At 44.9% G+C, this 19,608-nt stretch overlaps 2 protein-coding genes across 4 annotated transcripts in view; one reads left to right on the top strand and one right to left on the bottom strand.

The window, feature by feature from the left end:
• IQCK (IQ motif containing K) overlaps positions 1-1,363 on the bottom strand; it is a 40,354-nt gene extending 38,991 nt beyond the window's left edge. For both annotated transcript variants that reach the window (XM_061599849.1, XM_061599850.1), the window contains exon 1: positions 1,185-1,363. In XM_061599849.1, the coding sequence (XP_061455833.1) occupies positions 1,185-1,239 (55 nt within the window). In that variant the 5' untranslated portion in view covers positions 1,240-1,363. The remainder of the gene's footprint in view (positions 1-1,184) is intronic.
• KNOP1 (lysine rich nucleolar protein 1) lies at positions 1,300-19,147 on the top strand. Of its 2 annotated transcripts, XR_009759416.1 has the most exons (6): positions 1,300-1,476; positions 2,599-3,880; positions 10,226-10,294; positions 12,984-13,061; positions 14,558-14,752; positions 17,044-17,131. XR_009759416.1 is itself a non-coding variant. In XM_061599846.1 (5 exons), exons 2-5 carry the CDS (start codon positions 2,600-2,602, stop codon positions 17,353-17,355), a joined length of 1,740 nt encoding a protein of 579 aa, XP_061455830.1. In that variant the 5' UTR covers positions 1,305-1,476; position 2,599; the 3' UTR covers positions 17,356-19,147. The 2 variants fall into 2 exon arrangements, 1 of the variants encoding a protein (XP_061455830.1); XM_061599846.1 differs by lacking the exon at positions 14,558-14,752 and having other exon boundaries at positions 1,305-1,476; positions 17,044-19,147.
• Positions 19,148-19,608: the final 461 nt, after the last annotated feature.

Raw genomic sequence — 19,608 nt, 5'->3', positions numbered from 1 at the left:
GAAATCCTGGACAGCTGCTGCCAGTCAGTGCAGACTACACTGAGCTAGATGGACCAACAGTCTGCCTCGGTTTAAGGCACTTCCTATGTTCCAAGGGGGAGAAAAATGTGCTTCATATGTGCTTTACATACATGGTGTGTGCTACGCAGCCCTAGTCAAACACCAATAGACCAAGCTCCCGTTTCTACCAAGGCACCCACCAACATCTCCCCAAGAGGCCAAGCAGGGGCAGTTGTGAGGCAGCTAACATAGGAAGCTGCCTTATACTGCGTCAGACCCTTGGCCCATCTAGCTCAGTAATGCCCACACTGCCTGGCAGCAGCTCTCAAGGCAAGAGCCTTTCCAGCTTTACGTGGAGATGCCAGGGATGGAACTTGGGCTCTTATGGCTCTTCCCCCAAACACAGGAAGCTTCCTTATATAGCGCCGATTGGTCCATCTACTTCAGTATCATCTACACCAGTGGTTCCCAAACCTTTTCCCCCACAGACCACTTGACAATTGATGAGGGTCTTGGCAGACCACTTAATCATTTTCCTGCCTGTTGCAGGAATTGTCGTGCACTGTGCTAGATGCTGTACGGTTATTGATTTTATTTTCATTCCTGCTTTTATTTCTTATATTTTGTAGTTTACAAATTGCATTCCATGGAATTCTAAATGTAATACAACAATATCCACCGTGAGAAACAAAAGAAGCAGTAAAAATCTAATTAAACATCACGATGGATATTGAATGTGGCCATGCCACGGCACATCTGAAGGAAGCTCTTGGGTCATCCACAGACCGGTTTGGTCTACACTGACTGGCAGTGGCTCTCCAGGAATTCAGGCAAGGAGTCTCCCAACAGTACCTGGAGATGCAGGGGACTGAACCTGGGTCCTTCTGCAAGCAAGGCAGATGTTCTGCCACTGAGCTATGGCTCTTCCCCCAGGCATAGGAAGCATCCTTATACTGGTCCCTCTAGCTCAGTATCGTCTACACTGACTGGCAGCAGCTCTCCAGGATTTCAGGCAGGGAGTCTCTCCCAGCCCTACCTGGAGATGCTATTGGGGGACTGAACCTGGGTCCTTCTGCAAGCAAGGCAGATGCTCTCCCACTGACCTGCAGCCCTTCCCTAGCAAGGGACATGTTGGGGGGTTTGTGGGGGGTGGGAGAAACGAGGCTCTTCTGGGGCTCTCCCACCTGCGCAGATCTGATCCCAAAGGCTCAGGCCCGGGGGTTCCTCAACAACAGCCATGAAGGGCGCCCGGGGGGAGGGCGGAGAGGGAAAGAGGCGTGAGAGGGGTTGCTACGCGACCTCAAACAGCAGCGCCCGGCAGCGATTTCCCAGCAAGGCTGGGCCGCGACGCCTTTTCTTTCCGGGTCAAGCCGAGGGAGACTCTTTGTGAGGGAAGCGACGCAGCAGGAGCACGTGAGGAGGGTCGTGCTGCCTGGCTGGACGGTGGACATTCGAGCCCCCTCCTCTGCAGCACAGGTGAGCGGCAGTGGGGAAAAGAAGCCCCCATTTGGGGCTGCAGAGGGATGGAGGGAGCCATTCCGTCTGACAGAGGAGAGGTTTTGGCCTCTCTGAGCCTGGGAGCCCTTCACCCTAAAGCAGGGACAGGGAACCTTTGGCCCTCCAGAGGTTGCTGGACTCCGACTCCCGTCAGCCCCAGCGTGTATGGCCAATGGCCAGGGATCACTCTAATCTTTTTAGCTTTTTAATCTTGTATACTAAGCCTTTATCTTTTATATTCTGTTTAACTGTATTTTGTTTTTCTTTATGTCATATATGTTTTGTGATTTTATTATTACGCTGTATGTATTTTATCCTATGCTGTTTACCGCCCTGAGAGCTACTTGCTATGGGCGGTATATAAATGCAACCAAATAAATAAATAAATAATAAATGATGGGAGTTTGAGTTCAACAACCTCTGGAGGGCCAACGATTCCCCGAGAGAGGAATATGGATGCATACACTCCATACATTTAAAGCATATGGTATCCCCCAAGGAAACTGTGAACTGTAGTTTGTTAAGGGTGCTGGGAATTGTGGCTCGGGGAGTGGGAATTACAGTTCCTGGGATTTGGGGGCTGGGGGATGTGCTTTAAATGTAAACCGCTTAGAGGTTTTGTTCCGTCAGATATGAAAGTAGCTGCCAAAAAAGAAAGACTGCATATCAAGATACTGATGAATTTCTGTTAGAGGCATTTGTACTATGCTTACATAATAATGACATTAATAGGAACTCAAAGCAATAGTGTTAATATAAAAACACTCAAAACTTGCAACTTTTAAAAAATAAATGGAAGTAGACCATGAATGTACATGTGTGCTTAAATACTTGTAAATGCGTGTCTTTCAGATGCATGTACCTAGGAGTATTCAAAGACTGTATACACATATTTACTTCTTCCAAGACAGACGCATTTTCTGTTGGAAACCTCAGTGTCCCCTGCAGTAATCTTAATCTGTAGCACTCAATATTTATTTCGGTCACAGACCAGCCAGTTGCTAAACTACAGTAGTGCCATTGTGGTAAGGTTCTTGCAGTCTTCAGGGAATAATCTATGTAGAGAATGCTTCCCTATATAATTTAGTTTTTGTTTTTCAGAATGGTCATAAAGGATGCAAGTAATAGTTCTGAGAGAGGGGTGCAGACAAAGAACAAAGTTAAAGCTATTCTTGGTAACCAGACTGTTATAATAGGAGAAGATGATGGCTCTTCTGATTTACAAACAAAAATCAAGGTGAATAAAAATAAGCTTTTGGTAAAAGGAGAGGGTTCAGATCAGATAGGTTCAAAGAAAAAAGTTGACTCTAAATTGAAGACCAAAGGATGTGCAAGCTGTCCCATTGTTATAGAAAGCAGTTCAGATTCAGAATTAGTAAAAGAAATTGAAAGAATGCCCAAGATGTTCAAGAAGAAGGGAAAGCGAGTGTTTTCTTGTGAACGAGGCAGCAATCAGGAAGTTTCTAGCAAAGAGTTGGCGAATGAACAGCAGGAAGCCTGTTTTCTCATTAGTAAGAAACACAAAAGGAATATTCCCAACAGTGGTGGAGAGGATGATGATGAATCTCCTGCCAAGATGAAGAAGAAAAAGAGAAAACATAAATCCGTTCACTCCTTGATCTTACACAGTGGAAGCAATAAGGCTGAATCTCTAAAACGTATCTCCAAAAAATCAAAAACCATTTCCCAGGAGACCACAATTCACAACAGAAAAAAGATTCAGACTCTTGTCCAATATGCTGCGGGTGACAGCAATATTGTTAAGAAAAAGAAAGGTTGCTGTTTAACAGAGAAAGGTATTGCCAACCCTGTTTCCCAATTAGAAGAACTTAGTTGCAAGGGAACAGCTTCTGGTCTTCAACAGCATCTGGAGGACACAGCCTGTACATTGGAAGAAGGAAGCAAAGCGAACAAGAAGTGGAAGAAAAAGAAGGAAAGGGAGAAGCAACTTCTAACTTCAGCCGATAACAATTATGGTGTTTCTACTGAAAATCAACTGAAACGGAAATCTAAAAAAAAGGCAAGTGATGGCAAGGATGAAAAGGGCATGACCCCAGATTCCAAAGGAAATAGCAAACTAACAAAGAAGAAAAAAACACAAACCAAAGTTGTAGGCAGTCGCCTGGCCCTCTTGGAAGACAGTGGAGATGTGTCTACAAAGGAGAGCAGGTCAAGCACAAAGAGGACCAAAAGGAAGAAGAAAACCCCCAAATCCAAAGAGGTAGGAGACCACATCGTGAGCCACGAGGAGGGTGGATCTGAGAACAGCAGCAAACAGCATGTCAAGAAGAGGAGGAAGGAGGCGCGCAGGGAGAACAGAGACTTCCAAGCCTGTGGAGAAGAGCCCAGTTGGAAGAAAGCAAAGATAAAAGAAGAAGCAAAGGTACATGCTAAGTCAGGAGTGGGGAACCTCCAGCCCACAGACCAATCATGCCCGTCAGCCTTCCCCACTGGGCCTGTGAGGGCATTTGGGGCAAGTCATGCCCACCTGCCCTCCACTTGATATCATATCAAAGTCCCCTTGCACAGCTTCCAAAGCGCCCACTGGCTGTCAGAAGCCATTAAGCGCTGCATAAAGCAGGAACCCAGCGGTAGGCAGGATTGCCCTCCCTGCGCACTGGCTGACGCAAAGGAACTGGGATCCCACTCGGTCCAGGTTCATGAACAAGATGCTGCTAAAAGTGGTTTTCCCCCTTGTTTTTATCAGCGTCGTGCCACCTGCTACATGTTTTGAAGTCCTGACGTCAGATAAGGATCTGGCCCATAGAGCCAAACAGGTTTCCCACCCCTCTTCTAAACAGAGCTTGTTATGTGCCCTTTCTTATGGGAGGCAGTCAATTAATGTTTACTCAGAGTAGGCCCATTGAAATGAATAGACCTACGTTAGTCATGGCCATTAATTTCATTGGGTGTACTCTGAGTAAAAGTTAGTTTATTGGGTGAGGATTTGGACCTTTTATGACAGTAAGCATGGGTAGAGGGATCAATCAACATTGTGTGTTTAAACTTTCAAGAAGCTTTTCATAAAGTCCCTCACGAAAAGCTCTTAGGATAAGTATGGTGGTGTGATTAGAGTGTCAGATTGGGACCTGGGAGACCAGGGTTCAAATCCCCACTCAGGCATGAAACGCACTGGATCACCTTGGGCCAATCACTGTCCCTCAGTCTAGCCTACCTCCCAGGGTTGCTGTGAGGATAAAATCAGGAGAGGGAGAACTATGTTTCTACACCACCTTGAGCTCACTGGAGGAAAAGTAATATATAAGACTGCATTCACACCATCCATTTAAAGCACTATCATCCCACTTTAAACAGTCATAGCTTTCCTCAAAGAATCCTGGGAACAGTTTGTGAAGGGTGCTGAGAATTGTTAGGAGACTCCCTATTCCCCTCACAGAGTTGCAGTTCTCAGAGTGGTTTAACAGTCGATCCCTCTTTCCAGGGAATTCTGGAAATTGTAGCTCTGCGAAGGTGATAGGGATATCCTGACAATTCTTAGCACCCTTTTCAAACTACTGTTTCCAGGATTCTTTGGGAGAAGCCACAACTGTTTAAAGTGGTTCAATAGTGCTTTAAATGTATGGTGTGAATGTGACCTAAATATAATAATAGAGGACAGGTTCTCTTATTGATCAGTACCTTGGAAACAGAGAGTAGGACTAAATGGGCAGTTCTCACAATGGGATGTAAGAAGTGAGGTTCCCCAAAGATCAATATTGGGACCTCTGTTTTTTTAAGTTCAAGGGCAAGTTCAAGGTTCTAGTTTTGGTGTACAAAGCCCTATACAGCTCAGGACCAGGATACCTGAAAGACCGCCTTATGCCTTATATACCCAGTCGATCACTGCGCTCTGCAGGTGAGGGCTTCCTGCAGGTACCTTCTTATCAGGAGGTCTGTTCTGCATAACATAGGATGCGAACCTTTAGTGCGGCAGCACCTACCCTGTGGAATTCCCTCCCCTTAAATATTAGGCAGGCGCCATCTCTGTTATCTTTTCGGCGCCTTTTGAAGACTTTCCTCTTTCAACAAGCCTTTGAAGTTGAGATCTATCCCAGTCTGCGTCTGTGTTGGTATTGCTTTTTAATATGTTTTTTTTAATATATATATATATGTTTTTTAACCTTTTAAAATTTGTTTTTAAAGCTTTTAAAAATGTTTTTAAAGTTGTTTTGTTTTAGTGTATTTTAAGGTCTGTTTTTGTGATGTTTTAAAGTGTTTTTAGCATTTTTGTTTACCGCCCAGGGCTCCTTCTGGGAGGAAGAGTGGGATATATATCAAGTAATAAAATAAATACATAAATAAGTTCATAAATGATCTAGTCCATGAGAGGACCTGCCCACTTATCCCTGCTAAGAGATTGGTGACTGTGAAGCTTACTCAGGAGTCTTTAATGAGGGACTTCATCAAAAGCTTTTTGAATGTCTAGTAGTAATCAGGAGTTTCCCTTGTGGAAGCCATGCTGGGTTTCCTTCAGCAAGACTTATTTTGCAATACTATCTTTAACAATGCTTTTCTCAGGTTTTAGGAGCAGACATTGGGCTAACTGGACTGTAATTTCTAGGATTCTTGGATCCCTTTTTAAAAATTGGTTTCACATTGACTATTTTCAGGTTTGGAGACTGATCTTAGGGACAAGTTACATATTTTTGTTAGAAGATTAGAGGTTTTACATTTCAGTACTCTTGGGTGGATGCCATCCGGACCCGATGACTTGCCGGTTTTTCATTTGTCAGTAAGGCCTAAAACGTGATCTCTTGCCATGACAATTTGCCTCAGTTCCTCAGACTCCCTGCCTGAGAAAGTTGAAGTATTGGGATCTGTCTTGCATCTTCTGCTGGGAAAACAGATGCAAAGAATTCATTCAGTTTCTCTGCAATTCTCTTTTCTTCCTTTAAGCATACCGTTGACTTCCTTGTCATTGAAAGTTCCCAACCACCTCTCTGCTTTAATGTTTGTGTGCTTAATGTTTTGAGCAATGTGTTCCTAAAATTATTATTTTTCATCCCTTATTGTCTACTTGCATTTCTTTTACCAAAGTTTTTGTTACTTTTTGTTCTCATTTTGGCAAGAGTTCAATTTTCTGAAGGAAGCCATCTTGCCTCTAAAGGCTTTGTAGACTCTGCTTGTTAACCAGGCTGGCATTCTTTTGGCCCTGGTGGTATCTTTCCTGATGTATCATCCACCCTGCTGCTCGGAAGCTTCTCAGACCAAGCTGGCGGAGGCCGTCTTGGATCTAATGTTGGAGGAACCCAGAATGATAGTTCTGGGTGATTTCAATGTCCATGCTGAGGCTGCCTCTAGTGTTCTGGCTCAGGACTTCATGGCCTCCATGACAACCATGGGGCTGTCTCAAGTTGTCACCGGCCTGACACATAGGGCAGGGCACACCATCAACTTGGATTTTGCTCCAGATGGAGGAAAGAGTGTTCTGGAGATGGGGTGGTGGTGGATGTCACCCCATTGGCATGGTCAGACAACTTCCTGGTGAAGTTGAGACTTATGGCTCCAGTCCTCCAATGCAGGGGTGGTGGACAGATGAAGATGGTCCATCCCTAAAGACTAATGGAATCCACTGGAGTCCTGAATGCCCTGGAGGAGTTCCTAGTAGATAGAGCAGGTGACCCAGTTGAAGCCCTTGTCACGTTGTGGAACAACGAGGTGTGCCAGGCTCTTAATACGGTTGCCCCTGAGTGCCCTCTCTGGTATTGTGGAGGCCAGTTTGCACCTTGGTACACCAGTGAACTAAGGGCAATGAAATAGGTTGGACAATGACTAGAGCACAAGTGGCAAAAGACATGCTGTGAGGCTGATCGGGCACAAGTAAAACATCACACCTTGCCATTCTTGGCTTATTAAAGCTTGCCAAGGGAGTTTAACCAAATGGATCCAGGGTGTGGTCAACGCATCATTGCGGGAGGGAGTGGTTCCAGCTCTACTGTAATGTGCTCTATGTTGGGCTGCCCTTGAGGTTGGTCCAGAAGCTGCAGCTAGTGCAAAATGCGGCAGCATGACTGCTCACTGGGTCAGGGTATCACCAACATGTTACCCGCTGCAGAAGTAATTGCACTTGCTGCCCATTTGCTACCGGGCCAAGTTCCAGGTGCTAGTGTTGGTGTACAAAGCCCTATACAGCTTGGGACCAGGATACCTGAAAGACCTTCTTACCCCTTATATAAGCCAGTCAATCACTGAGCTCTGCAGGTGAGGGCCTCCTGCAGATACCATCTTATCAGGAGGTCTGTTCTGCACAACATAGGAAACAGACCTTTAGTGTGGGGGCACCTACCATGTGGAATCCCTTCCCTTTAAACATTAGACAGGTGCAATCAGTGTTATCTTTTCGACGCCTATTGATGACCTTCCTCGTTCAACAAGCCTTTTGAGACGTTATCCCAGTCTGCTTCTGTGTTGGAATTGCTTTTTAAGATGTTTTTAAAGCTTTTTTTAAAAAAAGATGTTTTTAAAGATTTTTGTCTTAATATATTTTAAAGCCTGTTTTATGTTTTAGAGTGTTTTTAGTGTTTTTGTTTGCTGCCCTGGGTCCAACTGGGAGTAAGGGTGGGATATAAATTTAATAAATAGATAATAAATAAATAATTTAATTGGTTACTGTTGATGATACAGGGTTGGGTTGGAAATGACATGAAACTCAAGTCTGTTGAGCTTAACTATACTTTGCTTGTATGTCTTCTTCTGACTTGGCTCATCAGTCCTGGTTGGTTTGGGGCCAACCAAACCAGGATCTTGTTACATCCAAACACTAAAATGTGGCCTTCACTGCATAGTTTTGTCCTTGAGTGCATGGTGGTGTGGTTATTTTCCACAAATTGCTATCACAGAGGGCCTGATCCAGCTCAGGACCACAGCAAGGTGGCAGAGATAAAGCCCACCCCACGCCACTGCTAGGGTCTCAGTCCAAATCGTGACCCCTGCACTGGCAATAAGAGCAAAACTATGCAGCTACAGACAAGTGTGGTTTATACTTTTAATATTTTGTAAGCAGCTTTGTGGATCTGAATTCTGGTTGCCATTAACAGCACCTTCAGTAGGCCTATAAGGCAGAAATGTTTAGTAGTAGTAGTGGTAGTACATTTATATTCCACCCTTCCTTCAAAGAGCTCAAGGTGGCATACATGTTTCTTTCCCTCTTGCCATTTCATCCTCACAACCCTGTAAAGTAGGCTAGGCTGAGTGGTATTGAGTCACGAAAGGTCATTCAGTGGGGATTTTAACCATGATCTCCCAAATCTTAATCTGACACTCTAACCCAGCCTTTCCCAACCAGTGTGCGTCCAGATGTTGTTGGACCACAACTCCCATCAGCCTCAGCCAGCATTGGCTGACGGGAGTTGTGGTCCAACAACATCTGGAGGCACACTGGTTGGGAAAGGCTGCTCTAACCACTGCTCTGCTAATCTCTACTGTGAGCCATCTTGAACATGCAGGTAGCAAGTCAGAACTCATCATCTTCTATACTCCATACGATAAAGACAGCCAAACCAACAACATTGTTCCTGGGTTTGGTTCAAGAGAATTGTTTGGGAGTTTCTGTCACCTGCCTCTGGATGTAATATATGTGAGGGTTGGTTCTAAAAATAATCCAAGGTGCCGACAGCTTAGTCTTCCCCCAGATTCCCATCAGAAAGCAGAACCCATCACTCTTTCTTTTTGTGTGCTGCCAGACAACATCTTCTCTTGGCATCTCTTGGTTATTTCATGCATGGGTTGATGTTCGAGGTGACTGTATAGATCTTTTTCCTGGCGGCTGCTTACAGACTTCAGTCAGTTTTACACTATCCTGATTGCTTGAGAATGGCTTCCATAACGCATACAATGTCCTTCCTTCATTCACCCTGCTCCCCAAATCATTTAATAATGAATGTTGCCTCTTGCAATCAGATTTCTGTTTTTTAAATAGCATTTAAATCTGTGTTTGTTTATTATATTCTTTATTATGACATCTGTATCTCACCTTTCCTCCAAGGAGCTCAAGGAGGCATACACTGTCTCTCTGTTTTGTCCTCACAACAACCCTGTGAGGTAGTTTGGGCTGAGAGACGTTGACTGTCCCAAGGTCACTCCGTGTGCTCTATGACTGAGCGTGGATTTGAACTCTGGTCTCCCAGGCCCTAGTCTTGACACTCTAACCTCTATACCACACTGGCTCCACTTATTTATTTAGATTTCTATCCTGCCCTTCTCTCTAGTAGGAGCCCAGGGCGGCAATAGGGCGATCATGATCCCTCTTCCATTTATGCATTCCATGTATGCTACCACAACATGTGGTGATCAACCACCAACTTGGACAGCTTTAAAAGGTTGTTAGACAAATGTGTGGAGGGTAAGGCTGTTAGTGGCTAGTAGTCAGGATGGTTATATTGCCTCTGATACCAGATGCGGGATGTGTCCAGATATCAGTTGTTGGGGTTCCTGAGTGTGAGGGTGCTATTGCACTCCCACCCTGCTTGTGGGCTTCCCCTGGGCATCTGGCAATTGTGGGAACAGAATGCTGGACTAGATGGAGGTTTTGGTCTATCTTGACCACGGCTAGCAGTGACTTCTCCTTGAAAAGACAGCAGGGATCAAATCAGCATTCTCTGCTGGGTTTAACTTTTTCTTTTAACCTGCCATTTTTATGCCATGACTTTGGTAGGATGTTGGATGTTACCCGTATCACAGTTACAGGTTTTCCCAAGCGGTACTCAAAATGTGTACTCTTGTTTTACAGGAAGGGGATGACGAAATAGAAGAGGTGGCATTTAAGGAAGGAAACTGTGACAAAAAGAATATAGACAAGGTACAATCTTATTCTTTTGTGGCTCTGTTGGAGCCTTACTGATTGTGGCATTTGCTGGGCTGATTGGGACAGTGTAGAACCCACCACCGACACACATGGCGAAGTAGGATCTCATCTGCTTGTCCCACCCTCTGGGGTCACCCATTTTTGGATGCATCAGGCTTTTATGCACTGTTTCCCTGTTTATACGAGTTAGTGACTGCATGGTTCAGTTCTTGGCCGTTGCGCTCATAGTTGCCTTATTTATATACCACATTTTTCACAAATCCATCTGTGCTCCAAGCGGTTCAAATAAAAACGAATGGTCTTAATACAGTAGTGCAATAATTATTCCCAATAAAAGGTATATCTCTGCAACATAAAACTAAAAAAAATCCAACAGTTAACACTTCATTTAACATACATGAGAATTTAAGTGAGCGTAAAGGTCATCAATAATATCCCAATCACATCCAAAAGTAGCTCCAAAGCTCATAACATTAGTACCTAGTAACTCCTGTTCCCCAAACTTTTACACCTCAACCCCAAAACTCTCCAAGTTCTTCTGGAAGCAGCTCACTAGTGAAAGCTCTCAGAGCTGGAGGGTGGAGCAAGGCAGGTGGAAATCGCTATCCTGATGGCAAACAAAGAGTCTCTTCCCCTCACCCTATGCAACTTTTGTACCCAATACATGGATATGTGCAGCCCCTGATTGGACAGAGTTCTAAATTGTACGGACAGTTTCCACCTTGTCCTGTTCACGAGTGTATACATTTGCACTCCAAAAAGTGGAGCGTGGCAGAGCCAAGCATTGGGATGTGATGGAGGGGGCAGAGCTAGCGAGTCAATCCTTGATCTGCATTGCATATTCTAATCTCGTGGGGGAACTGAATACCCCAAATGTTTTGCTGCTTCTTTGATGCCCATTGAATACAAATGATCAGCTTAGCACATGGAAGAATGGGGGGAAGCCTTATCATTGGGTAGAGACTCCAGAATTCACCATGAGTGGGAATTTGTGACGCAGTGGTAGTGAGGGGAATTATGCCACATGTGTAGCAAAACAGTTGGCCAAGTAACCACAAAGGGACAAAACTCTTACCACGGGGATGGGAAACCCTATGAACCTCCAGATGTTGTTGGACTCTGACTGCCGTCAGCCCCACACAGCATAATCAATGGCCAAGGATGATGGGTGTTGGAGTCCAACAACATCTGGAAGTTCACAGGGTCTCCCACCATTGCTGTACCATGTTCAGTGTTCAGACAATCACTTTAATCGTTTTTGATTCCCTATACAGGTGGACCCCGCTTATACGGCACGTTCCATTCTGGACTGCTGCCGTAAAGCGGAAATCGCCATAAAGCGGAACCCATTGAGTATAATGGGGTGCGTTGCACGAAAATGCAACAAAGCGCAAAAATGGCTTTAAAACGGGGAATTTCCCCTAATTGAAAGCTCCCGCATTAGCAGAACGCCGGAATGCGAAGTGCGTGTAAGCGTGGCCCTACTGTAGTGTTTCTCCTCCAGCTGGTCACATTGTTCAATATGTATTAGGGTCAGTGGACCAATAAATCCTGAGTTATTGATAAACCATGATTTAGACCAGTGTTCTTCAGCCTTGGGTCCCCAGATGTTGTTAAACTACAACTCCCATCATCCCTGGTCAATGACTAAGCTGGCTGGGGATGATAGGAGCCTTTGTCAAACAACACCTGGGGATCCAAGGTGGAAGGTCACTGGATGAGAGGGAGGAGGAGCATGCAAGCCTGAAAGTTGACACAGCTTGTTCCCATCAGTCACACAACCCATAAACTATGGTTAATGTAATGCTCTGAACCAGACCATCATTTCTGTGATTCCAGTGTAAGAGAGGTACCAATTCTTAAGATAAAGTTGAACGATCCTCCACAAATTGAGAACTAAATCAAGACGTGGGGGTGTCTAGCAGATAATTGTGTCTGAAGAGTCTAAACTTGGTGGACTTGGCTTTAGACATATTCTCGCTCTGTGGCAGTTCTCTATTTCCAGAAGCAATTCCAAGCACACTTTCAAATGCACAAAGCCACCCCAAGTGCTGGAATCAGATGTGTTGGTCCTTCATGAGTTATTATGGACTTGGAAATCCTGATGCTTGCAGCTCTGTAATTTTTTTTCCTTTTCTAGTTGCTAATAAGCTGCCTTGATTTTGTCCGGCTTAATGGTATATTTTTTATAACAGCCGCAGGCACCTACTTTAAAACAGGAGAGTGATATTTTAAGCATTCTAGAGATGTATCCAGGAGCCACTGGGAAGATTGCCCATCTCTGATGTGAGGGAATTTTGAAACTGAAGTAGCTGATGAGGAGGGCAACCGGATCCTCAAGTAGATGCCAAAAGAGTTTGAAATGGTCGATTGTTTCAAAGGGCATTTTATCATCCCTCCTTCAACGCTCCTCTTTTGAGAGCATCTGTTACCTGCTGTGTTCTCCAGGCCAAGTCAGTGCAGCCTTCCCGTCTCCAAAACATCCTTTTCATGTGTTTGTATATGTGACAACTGCTTGTGTTGCAGATACTGCTTGTCTTCACAAACTCTTCTGCCTTCTCTTTCCTGCAAATAACTTTTTGTCATTTCTTACCTACCTACCTTACCATTTCTCACCAATTTTCCAATCAAATTTTACACGAGGGCAAAACAACACACAAAACCTTTTCTTTCTTCGCTCCAGTTGAGACGGCAGGCTCTCCAAGAAGAGATTGACCGGGAATCTGGCAAAACAAAGGCCATCAAGCAAAAGGGAGACTGGGTAAGCATGAATTCTGTGAGAGCCTAGGTGACAAGGATAACACATCCCTCTGCTATTGTTGACTTGCAATGCTGGCCACGTCTGTGGCTTGGGCACGCCAGTCTCTTGTCTGATTGGAAACTTGAGGTCATGCTATAGAACAAATTAGTCCACTCCCTAGAGAGGCTGAAACCTCCAGGAAGCTGTAATTCCCATCATTAATCTAGAAAAGTGGCATTTTTGCCCCGTGATTTCCTCAGGGGAATTAGTTGTGATACGTTTCCTGCAGATTTAGTTTGTTGTTTCTATGTACAGTGGAATATAAATAACACTAGCCCTTGGACATAGCCATCATATGCTCTAATTAGCACTACCATGTGTGTTTTTCCCCACAATTGCAAAAGATGACCAATCAAACAGAGATGGAGGATCTGAGAGAGAGCTCACCTTTTCCCCTGGTTTCAGTGGACTGCTCAATCTAATACTGCTAACCACAGGACATAATTACCCACATTGAAGAATGTGCCCCCAAAGTATTGGCAGAAATGAGCTAGGCTACCTTGGGACCTGGAGGAATGGCACTACTGAGAGTTGTCTTTGTTTGCCTACATGGATGGGGAATAGAGTCCTAAATTGCCAAGAAGCCCCACAGGGTGTGTTAAAAACCCTCTAGATGAATAGAGCATTTTGGGTGTTGATTGGCATCTGCTCACGCTGGAGGTCCAGCTGTCTCAACGAGCCACTTCTCATGTGAGAGATTTCCTCCACAAATAGCACTACTGTATAATCACAGATCCAGGGCCTAGTCCAAAGGCACATGATGCTGAAGCCAAGGAAGTCCACCTTTGGTCAGTGCTTGGATGGGAGATGACCTGAGAATTCTGCATATGCTGCCTCGAATTCCACAATGAGAGAAAGTCAGATTTCTCTTGAAGAAAAAAATCCAGCACAATGGTGTATTAAGGATACATGTATGTGTGGCAGGCAGTCTCTTCTGACCTAAGGAGTTGCCATCATCTCTAGAATAGGAGACCATAAAAAACCATAAGTGGACTCTTGGCTATGTATGGAAGCAAGTGGGGTTTGAATATAAGGGCCTATAAAGAGCAAAGGCCTCTTTTGTCCAGCATTCTAAGCAGGGCATGCAACAGCCCTCTCCCACTCATATATCCCAGCCACCAGTATTCCAAGGTATACTACTTCTGATATTCGAGGCTTTACAGCCATTATGATGAGAACCATTGATAGTCATGTCCATTAAAGTCAATGATCTACCGTGAGTAGGACTAACATTGGGTACAACCCATGGAGGATAAGACCAACTCTGTTCTATTAATTTCATTGGCTCCATTCTGAGTAAACGTGAGTTGGATATACCCCCATGAAATTGTCGTTTCCCCTATCATTATTAAAGGTAAAGGTGTCCCCGCACTTGTAGTGCGAGTCGTTTCCGACTCTTAGGGTGACGTCTTGCGACGTTTACTAAGCAGACCATATATATGGGGTGGGATTGCCAGTTCCTTCCCCGGCCTTTCTTTACCCCCCAGCATATGCCGGGTACTCATTTTACCGACCACGGATGGATGGAAGGCTGACTGGACCTCGACCCCTTTTACCGGAGATTCGACTTCCTCCTTCCGTTGGAATCAAACTCCGGCTGTGAGCAAAGCTTCAGCTGCGTTACCGCCGCTTACCACTCTGCGCCACGGAAGGTCTATCATTATTCATTAGTATTTATTGAATTTATATCCCACCCTTCCTCCCAAAGGAGCCCAGGGTGGCAAACACCCAAGCAATAAAGCAATGAAAACATCTAAGTCCAATACAGATGCAGACTGGGAAAGATCTCTCTTCAAAAGGCTTGTTGAAAGAGGAAGGTTTTCAGTCAGCGCCGGAAAGGCAACAGAGATGGCACCATCCAAGTTGGTGGCTATCACTGCCTCTGGTAGCAAATTCCATCTATATGATGTATAAAATACTTCTGTCCATTTTGAATCTTCCAATGTTCAGCTTCACTGGATGACCCTGTTGGGTTCTGGTATTATGACTAAGGCCTCCCTATTGACTTTCTCCACACCTTGCATCATGAAAGAGCAAGTAAAAGCCTTCCCAGCAACTAGTTTTATCTTCACATATTGAAGAACACACTCACAACTGTGCCCATTTTCCTGCTCAGGAAAGCAAGAATTCACGGGGGGGGGGGATGACTACTTGCAACCTCTCTAGAACATGTGTAAGGTTTGTGGGGGGGGGTTTTCCTTGTGAAGGGAGAAGGGTAAGCACCCCCTTTCTAAATCTCATGTGCTTTGAATTTGCAAATGTCTAGTTGGCTCTGGAGTTGTCCTCCAGCTGACGTTTTTGCAGCAAATCCCAATCCCCTCATGGTGGCCTATCAGAACATATTAACCCGTGGAAGAAATAGGAGCTGCAAAGGCCAAGGAGCAAGCTTCACAAAGAGCCGGTTAGAAATGGCAGGGAAAATAAAGACTCATTGGGAAACAGCTCAATGCTAGCCTCCTAAACTGCAGGGTGTTAAAAAGCTGTTATTATTCCTGCATCTGTGGCTGTCTGAGTCCTCCCCCACCACCCCTAGGAAGAATGAATTATTGGCAAGCTGAGGCAGGTCTGCGCGCAGAAGCTGAGGGTTGGAAAGTCTGGGCAGGGGAAGGGATAGTTGAGTGTGGTAGGAGAGGGTCTCTATCCCTGCCAACAAGCAGAGGTCAGCTGCTGCACCTTTTACCATTCAGCAAAGCAGCCAAAGGTGAGGTTGCACGTATGTGCGTCCCTTGTGTCGCCAGAGGCCGTAATGCTAGTCCTGAGCCTGGTGAGGGAAGGACTTGTCTGCACTTCCTTTCCATCAGCTGATGGAAGGCCTACTGATTTCCTTGGGGCTTGGATTGGCTGAGGATGCGTGTCTTTCTACCTGTTGGTTCCCTGGAGCTGCCAGGAGGACTCCAGGGGGCTGTCGCTGCATCTCTTGTTGTGACTGCTGCTGCTGTCACCTACTGATGGTAAGAAAGCAGTGAGAGGGATGGGGGGGGGAGAGAGAACACATGTGGGAATAAATGTGATTAAACAAAGAACATTTCTCCTCTTAAATCATCTTGCCCCCTTCTGTACTCAGCCACTCACTGCGCTTTGCAGGAGAGGGCATTCTGCAGACACCATATCATCAGGACATCAGTCCATACAATGTAGGAATCAGGCATCTCATGTTGTGGCACCTGCACTTTGGCAGTCCCTCCTGTTACAGGCACTGTCTCTGTTGTCTTTGTGGCATCTATTTGCTTTTCCAAACAAGCCTCTTAGGGGGAGATTTTTATCCCAGTTTCTTTTAATATACAGTAGGGCCCCACTTAAATGGCAGGTTAAGTTCCAGACCCCCACCGAAAAGCACAAACCGCCAAAAAGCGGATCAGGTGTAGTGCAGGGGTCTGGAACCTAGCCCGCTGATTGCTCAGGAGATCAGCTGTAGCGCACTACAGCTGATTTTCCCCTCCTCCAGCACCATCAGCTCAAGTGCGGAAGTCCAATCACCCCGAGAAGATCAGCTCAAGCGCAGGAGTCTGATCGCACCAGGAGATCAGCTGTAGCTCCAGACCCCACTCCAGCTGATTGCTGGTGCCATATTAGCAGAATGCTGAAAAGTGGGGCGTCGAGAAGCAGGGCCCTACTGTATTTTTTTATTGTTTGATATTCTTCCTGTTAAATGTCTTTGGAATGTTTTATGAGAAGTGATTAATTTTTTTTATTTGGAAATTTAACAAAGGTCTGTCTGAATAACACAGTTTTCAGGAGAAGTCTGAAAATAGAAGACGATTCCTGCCGAGCGTATCCTGGCAGAGAGTTCCAAAGGGCAGGGCTTGCCATGCTAAAATAAAGACTGACCAAGCCTCAGGGGTGTGGAGAAGTGCCCCCTCAGAGGATCTTAGTGATTAAGAGGGAGCGTAAGGAGTCAGACAGTCCTTTGGGCATTATTAATTCTTCTTGTCTTGCTCTTCAGGACGCTCATTTTGGCCAGTGGAGCACGGCGATGTTTGAAAGTTCGGAGCAGAAAACCAAGTTCCTCAGGCTCCTGGGTGGATTTAAGAAGGATTCTGCACCAGCCCAAGGTTCTCCAGCACAGGTCTCCAAACTGAACATGGCTCTGGACAGAAGCAAAGAGCAAAAACTGCAGCAGAAGCTACAGACTGAATTTGAGAAGGCGGTCGCTCTGAAGCACCATGGAGGCATTGGCCTTGGATTTCAACCTGCTGTTCAGAAACATGTGCACATAGATAAATTCGCTTCTAAATCTATAAAATTTGAAGACTAAAGACAAAGCTATAGGGGAGGGTATCCTAAAACAGGTTTGGGTTTTCTTAGCAAGTTTTTTTTCTTGGGGTAGGGGGAACAGTGTTTATAGCAATGGTTTGCAATCCCAGCAGGCATCAATTTAAAAAAATGTCTTTGGCAGCTACATTACTGACCTCTCTATATACCATCAACTCTCTGCTCTTGTGTGTTTCACAGACAGGTAAGAAACATCCCCACAGGCTTGATCCCCTTACCTATATGCAACTATAGTTCATCAAACTAGTTGTTTGGGGCGGGGGGAGGAAGAGGAAGCGAGGATGAGCTATTGGTCACTTAATGGGCAGTTTGTTAGCTGTGAAGCTTCCCAGCTTACATGTTTGTTAGCCCAAGGAGCTCAATTCTTTTAATAATGTCATGGTTGCATCTTTCAACTACCAGTCTCATGTTATTCCCCTGTGAGCATTATTTAAATAAAGATACACCACCGATGGACATATTAGGACAGAGGCCTCTGATTTGGATAGTTTTTCTAAAACAGACCTGGTAAGGCATGACAGTAATTGTCTTTTTATTCAGTTAACAACATAGAGTGATTTGTACCCACATCTGCTATGATTACTTGTTTATGGCCTGATCCTGGTTCCCATAGCTGTAGTGCCAAAACCCACCACAGCCAAAGAGATCAGGAAAGATGTGGTTCTGATTGTGCTGAAACACTAGAAGCCAAGCTGAATATGTCACGCTGTACTCCCCCCCCCCAAAAAAAAGCTAAATAAGATCTGCAGTAATGAAATGTTGACTGCAGTCGTCTGAATGACGCATTTGTTGTCCACTGGATAGGAGAGCATGCAGATTTATATAAGCAGTGCACTTGAAAGCCTGCCTCATCAGACTTTAATGTAGTCTTCAGCGAGAGTATGAAAATCTGTGTTTACATGCTTTGTACAAAACACTCCCATTCAAGTTTGATGGGGCATTTGGGATACTCCCAAATCCAGGGTTTCTATATGTAGTTGGTTATTTTTTTATTTTTTTAAAAATCCATTTTGCTTGTAGGAAAGTAATGCAGACTCAGGGATGTTATTTTCCTTTCTGCGGTGGTTTAAACCAACAGTTGTATGAGAGCCATCTCAAAGTACAGTACGGACCTTTTTAGATCAATCACAGAACTCTCAAGGTACATTTCTTTCTAAGTAAACCTCTAATCGGAAAGTTAGCTCTACGTCACCCTTGTTCAATCAAAGCAGAGACTATGCAGAAGGTAACTGTGCAATCCTCCTTTTGCCTGCTTTTATCTCAAAATGATTAGGTGCTTCACTGGAGGATCCTGGGCTGTCTTCATAAAGCATTTGCGATTGGTGAATGGGACCTAACAGGCCATGAGCAAAATTCAGTTGCAATCACATGGTGTCTTCCTGGTTCCAGCTTTTAGAAGCATGCAACTTTCCAGTCAGAAAATGAAGCCTTAATTCTGCTCTCAAGATTAACCCCAAATTGTGTTTCCTGAGGGAGTGGCTGTTTTTTAAGTGAAGTAAAGTCAGGTTGAGCAGAAATCTGGGAGGGGGCCATTTAATCCCTTCCTTGCCAGTAGTTTCTACACTCACAAGTTCTGCTCCTCCCCTTCATCCAGCTACTTTTCTCCTTTTCTCACTGGCATCTTTTTCCCTTTGGGGAGAAAAGCAAGGGGCAATTTTTTAGTGGACAGTTAAAAATATTCCCCTGCTTGTCCTTTGATCAAGCTGAAGCCGTGCCCCAGCTGTATTGCTGTATCTGGGGAAACAAAGAATAAACTGTGGGAAGTGATCATGGAACTAGCTGTATTATGAGTTTATTTTCTTGCCCTCAGTGAGGATAGTTTCACAGGAAACTCTGACATTAGGGCATTGGGTCACATGTTATAGATCCAGACACCACAAACCCATCCATTTTCAGACTGCACTATAATCCCTACCCTGCAGGGCAGGAGGAGTTCCAATAGTGTCTTTACATCAGGTGGGGAACCTTTCACCCCCTCCAGATGTTGCTAAACTGCACCTCCCATCAGCCTCGGTAAGCATGGTCAACGGTCAAGGATGATGGGAGTTGTAATTCAGCAACATCTAGAGTGTCAGAGGTTCCCCACCAGCCTTACATGTCACTCTTTCTGACCCAGATTAACATAAGTATTCATGAGTACCTGGGAAAGGCATACAAAACAAGATGGGAATGATGATGCTCATACCCAAAGGGCTCCCTGTACCTGCAAGCAAGACGCTTGTACAGCAACCATTAA

This window comes from Rhineura floridana, chromosome 17 (assembly GCF_030035675.1).
Source record: "Rhineura floridana isolate rRhiFlo1 chromosome 17, rRhiFlo1.hap2, whole genome shotgun sequence".
In the NCBI taxonomy this organism is placed as follows: domain Eukaryota; kingdom Metazoa; phylum Chordata; class Lepidosauria; order Squamata; family Rhineuridae; genus Rhineura; species Rhineura floridana.
This window is presented reverse-complemented; position numbering and strand designations above follow the sequence as displayed.

What these genes read in the sequence shown, in the direction of transcription:
- KNOP1 (XM_061599846.1), top strand. Translation starts at nt 2,600, where the DNA reads ATGGTCATAAAGGATGCAAGTAATAGTTCTGAGAGAGGGGTGCAGACA. An exon ending in AGATAAAAGAAGAAGCAAAG is followed by an intron (nt 3,881 to 10,225) that starts GTACATGCTAAG and finishes CTTGTTTTACAG; the next exon opens with GAAGGGGATGACGAAATAGA. An exon ending in TCAAGCAAAAGGGAGACTGG is followed by an intron (nt 13,062 to 17,043) that starts GTAAGCATGAAT and finishes CTTGCTCTTCAG; the next exon opens with GACGCTCATTTTGGCCAGTG.